This window comes from Tupaia chinensis, unplaced genomic scaffold (genome assembly GCF_000334495.1).
Source record: "Tupaia chinensis unplaced genomic scaffold, TupChi_1.0 Scaffold000182_1, whole genome shotgun sequence".
Lineage (NCBI taxonomy): Eukaryota > Metazoa > Chordata > Mammalia > Scandentia > Tupaiidae > Tupaia > Tupaia belangeri.
The window spans coordinates 6571855-6576932 of record NW_006159657.1 but is presented as its reverse complement, the minus strand read 5'-3'; the positions used below and the strand labels follow the sequence as shown (position 1 = coordinate 6576932).

The 5078-nt window shown below is 55.6% G+C and overlaps 1 protein-coding gene across 1 annotated transcript in view; it reads right to left on the bottom strand.

Moving 5' to 3' along the window:
- The window catches only part of ABCC1 (ATP binding cassette subfamily C member 1 (ABCC1 blood group)), a 131602-nt gene that overhangs the window by 50915 nt on the left and 75609 nt on the right, over positions 1-5078 (bottom strand). The window contains exons 14-15 of the mRNA XM_027771057.1: positions 4234-4380; positions 2399-2486 (exon numbers count right to left, since the gene is read on the bottom strand). Of these exons, the coding sequence (XP_027626858.1) occupies positions 2399-2486; positions 4234-4380 (235 nt within the window). The remainder of the gene's footprint in view (positions 1-2398; positions 2487-4233; positions 4381-5078) is intronic.

Sequence of the window (5078 nt, the reverse complement as noted above, 5' to 3'; positions counted from 1 at the left end):
CCCCCCCCCCCCCCCCGCCCTCAGCTATACCACCCAGGGCACATCGGAGCAGGTTTGGCTTTCTATGACACTGAAAAAGCAGGACATGAAACAGGAAGTGTGGTGTGAAGGCACAGGGCAGGGCGCCTTTCAGACAAAGGCTGCATTATTCGGCTCCCAGCGCCTCTGACTGCGCGTACCTTTCCTCCACTGACTTTCCTTTACTCCGTGTCCCTCACTTAAAAGAAGTAAGACTGCCACTTAATCCTGAGCCACCTTAAAGACACCTGTAGGTAATGGAGGGAGAGATTTTTTTAGGTTGTCAAAGGAGGAAACAATTTCCCCTCTCCATTGATGAAACCAAAACTCACGGCCCAAAGAAATGACTGGCGAACCTAAACGAACCTCTGAGCAAGGAAACTGTTAGGTGCTATTTAAGCGACGCACAAAGCCCACTTGAGCCTGCCCAGCTAGAGAGCCAGCTGGGAGACTCGCAAGAGCTGCCAGGCAGTCTTGCTGGCGCAGGGGGAGCAGAGAGCGTGTGGGAAACAGCTCGGGAAGTCAAACTGCCTAGGAGGCCGCCATGAGGGCCGAAGGAGGGCTGAGGCCCCTGCAGCACCAGGAGGCCCAGGGCTTTGCTGGCACTTGCAGCGAACCCTGAATGACGGCAGGAGCCAGAAACCTCCTCTGGCTGCCTCGAATGTCAGCTCGGGTTTTACAGAGAAACTGGACCCTGGGGTAGATGGTTTGCAGGCTGTGTGAGGTGACCTGGTCCCCGACAGCAGAAGCCAGATGACCAACAGGCCAGGGATGCTAGGAGGAAGATGGCACCTGGCCTGGCCTGTGATTGTTACTGGGGGCGAATGCTCCCCAAGAGACACCTGCCAATGCTTGGAGACTTTCTGGTTGTGGAAACTATCACACCGGGGGGAGGGAGGGGGGTTGACGCTCAGCACCCTGCAATGCGTGGGAGAACCCCCACAATACAGAGCTACCCTGCCTGCGACAGCATCAGTCCCCCCAATGCTATCACGGATTATGAGGGTGAAAATGACCCAGTTATGGAGCCAAAAGGAGGAGCTTTGGGGAGGAGAGTATCCCCAGATGTCGGCAGTAGCTGGGATAAGCCACCCTCCCTAGAGCGTTGAGCCAAGGATGCTGAGCTGGCGTCTGTCACAAGAGGGGGTAACGGCCACCACGACTACACTGGGCATCTTCCACGTACCCACGCCACGTCAGGAGCTGACAGACCACTGGGGACTCCTGAAAGCTGCCAGCCCCGGGCACTGCTCACACGTTACAACCAATGCACACACACTCGGCCTTCTGGAGCCAGGCTGTGTGGGTTCGCATCCCCACACTACCACTTCCCAGATGGATGGCCACAGGCAAGGGACCTCAACCCTCTGTGCCCCACTGTCCTATCTGTCAAATAGAGCTGACGACAATGAACTCACCCTCAGAGGGCTATGAAGAGACATCAATCAGACATACTCACAGGGCACTCTGAACAACGCTTGCACGTGGGAGGTGCTTGGGAAAACTCACACTGCGGGTAACGGGACCCGCGGTGGGTGTGACTCAGACTATACTTGTCACTGTGTGACTGCACACCAAGTTACATAGGCCAGCTTCATCTGTAAAAGGGGTCTGTACAGGCCCTTCCTAGGGAGCCTTGGGTGAGCTGGACACTGACACCATTAGAACAAAGATGGCAGACACGGTGCCTAAGTGAATCGTCACTGCGGTTCGCACTTAATGTTTATGAGGGAGAGACCGCCGTAAACAACATCCTTGTGCGGGGAACCTGCCAGGAAAGGATAAAACGAACAAGCTACAAAATAAATGACTGTAAAATAAAAATCCATATAACGCCCTGCCAAGGAAAGGCCCTTCCATTCTCATGGTGCAGCTGAGGAAACTGAGGCTTGGCCCTAAGTATGCATGGCCAGTGCGTGGTGGAGGCTGGCCCGTCTCCAGCCTTCTAATTCTGCCCGTCCACCTGGCCAGGCCTGAGCCCTGGAGCCTGACTCTGGGGGCTGCGCATCTTGGTGTGGGTGTGTGGAAGATGCCCAGTGTACAGTGGTGCTGGCTGTTACCCCTCCTGTGAGAGACGCCAGCCCAGCATCCTTGGCTCAACCCTCTAGGGAGGGTTTCTTATCTTCTCCTGATGAGAAGGCGAAAATGCAAGTTCACCCTCCTGGGACGTGCAAGGTAAGAGAGGCCCAGGGAGGACTCTCGGAGGACGGCTCACTTTCCTGTCCAGCTCACTCTGCAGAGCCCTCGCTCCTGAGGTCTTGCAAATAGGCTGTTGGGCAGAGACAAGCCTGAGGGTTGCCAAGGGAAAGATGTCAGTGGGGGCCCACGGGTGAGGGGAAGGTGGCCATCCTGGCCCCGATGGCAGGACACATGCACGCACCGTCTTTGATAGGCCTCCGCTCGATGCTGTCAGGCTCCAGCTCCTCGTGGGAAAGGAAGATCCTGAGGCGTTTGAGGGAGACACTCGCCTACACAGAAAGCAATTGCAGGGCAGTTATTTCTGAGAAGCGTTTTGGTGAAACAAGCCTGAGGCCAACCTCAGTGGTTTCCCCTGGGCGTGGAGGGCCCACATCCTCCCCTGCTCTGAAGATGCCGTGGTCTTGTGATGAACGCATGCTTCAGAATAAAAATAAAATGCCTCTGGGCCCCGGGGAGGCTTCCTTTAAAAGCCCACACAAGGTAAGAGGGACTGACATGACAAGTGGCCTTCAGAAATGTCCCAACCAGAGGCAGCCAGCCTGATTTTAACACCCCGTGAAGACTTCACTGAGACATCACAAAGCTTTAATATGAACAAGGTGGGTGATAGAGGGGTTAGGATGCTGGACTCCCATGTGGTCGACTGTGGTTTGAGTCCTGGACCTGGCGGCCTGAAATTCAGCTTGGCGCATGTGCGAGCATGCCCAAAATCCTAAGAGGAGAATGCAGGAGGGATTGTGGCAGGGCCATCTCCCTGCAGGGTGATTTCTCACTTTCTGTCTCTCTGCCTCTTCAGTGAGCACACATGCCCTATAGCAAAAATTTCTAAAAAGAAGAAACTGGACTGGGTTTTATTTTTAAGAAATCACAGGTGATTGTACTAGGCATGACAGTGGTGTCAGGATTCTGTGAGAAGAAATGCCGCTGGCATGTTCGCAGAGGAGAAGCCACAGGGTCTGGGAGGGAAGGAGGGGAAGGAAGTGTGGGGAGGGAGGAAGGAAAAGCATGGAAGAAGAAACTGTGGTGAAAGGCTGACGCTGAATCTGCAGGGGCCGAGGGGCGCTCTGCCACATCCTTCCTACTTCTGAGTACATCTGCACGTTTTCACAACAGTAGAGGTGCTGACTTTGTCTCTGATAAAGCCTATAACCAGAGCTATTCAACCAAATCTTAAGGTCCATTTGTCGACACGGGTGAAGACGGAGGGGGTTTGTTTGTTTTTTTGTTTGCTATAGGGCACATGTGCTTACTAGCGAGAGACAGAGAGCGTGAGTGAGAGGGAGAAGGTGAGACATCAACCCCCAGTGGGAATGGCCACGCAGCAGTCTCTTCTCCATTCTCCTCTCGGGCTGTTGGGCACACACGTACAGGCAGGTGTGTTTTCCAAGCCACCAGGTCTGGGACTCGCACCGCCAAGTTGGCCATGTGGGGTCCAGCCTCCTTAGCCACACCACCGGCAGACCTGAGGATGGAGTTTTCAGAAAAAGCACGAGCAGTACCAGGGAGGAAGTGCACAAAACGCCGGCAGAAAAGCAGTCAGGGCCTCACTGAGCGCAGACACCCAACAGCCGAAGGCCTCCTCTCCCCGCATATGATACACTGGCACGAACTTCCGGGGTCTGGGCTGGGGTTTTTCAAAGGGTGTGTCAGGACCTAGCACTGGGTTATGAGATCAGTCAAGGAGGTCAAGAGTTGCATTTTTAGGAAAATGGGAAAGGTCAGGACAGACTGGGGCAGAATATTCCAGAAAGACTCCTCGGAGCACGGCAAGTTTTGCTGCATCACACTTTGGAGTCACGTGCTTGAGCAGCGCTCCCCGTTGAGAAGTAAACATCTTTCTTTCTCCTGGGCATGACTGACAGGTGGGACGACCTGGGCCCGGGCCCTGCCAAGCCCACCTGGGCCAGTGGGGGGAGTGGCAGAGGGGCAGCTGCAGTGCGGCCTTCCATGCCCTTCCCCTCTATGTCCCTGACCCCAGAGACGCCCTCTCAGAAGCCCGCCCAGCCGCACCCCTACCTGCACGATGCTGCTGATGACCATGGGGAGGATGTTGAGGGGGAAGCGGAGGATGTTGAACAAGGCCAAGGACACGAAGGCTTTCTGGGCATCCAGGACGTGAGTCTTGTCGACAGTCACATAGACAGCAAACGTAGACAGGGCCACCTGCGGGCAGAACAGCACACTGACCACTGTCCCACGTGAGCTCACCCTGGCCAGCTCGTCCTCCCTGCGAGCTGACGACTGGCGCTGAGCTGGGCTACACGTGCCCAGGGCAGTGTCTCGCAGAAACGAATGACCATGACATAGAGGTCTGGCTCCTCCTGCCGACTTCCTCGGAACACGCTGGACAGGCATCCTCAGTGCACGATGAGGCCAAGCACGACCCCACTGTGGGGCCGTCACCCCTGCAGCGTCCTCTGCAGACACGATCTGCCCATCTGCATGGCAGCCAACATCGACTCCCACTCGCCCTTCACAGTGGCAAACGGCACTGCCCTGGCTGTCCTGCTGGGGCCCTGCTGGACCCGCCCTACAACACTCGTCACCCCTACGTCCTAACAGCGTGTGGCTCGAGCGCCTGTCTCCCGGGCCGAAATGCCAGCTCCACAAGGATGTGGAGCTGTCTGGATGCAGCTGTCTCCCCAGTGCCTCGAGCACTCCCCTGGGATTTAGGGACACTAAAAATGACCCTGGGCAAGCTCACCTCCTCTCCTAGTTGTCCCACCTGTGAAACAGGGACAGGGAACACATGCCACTGTTTCCAATGTCCTCCAGCCTATGCGGTCTATGATTTTATACCTCATGGAAAGGAACTTAAAACAACAACAACAACAACAAAAACAACAACAACAACAAAAACA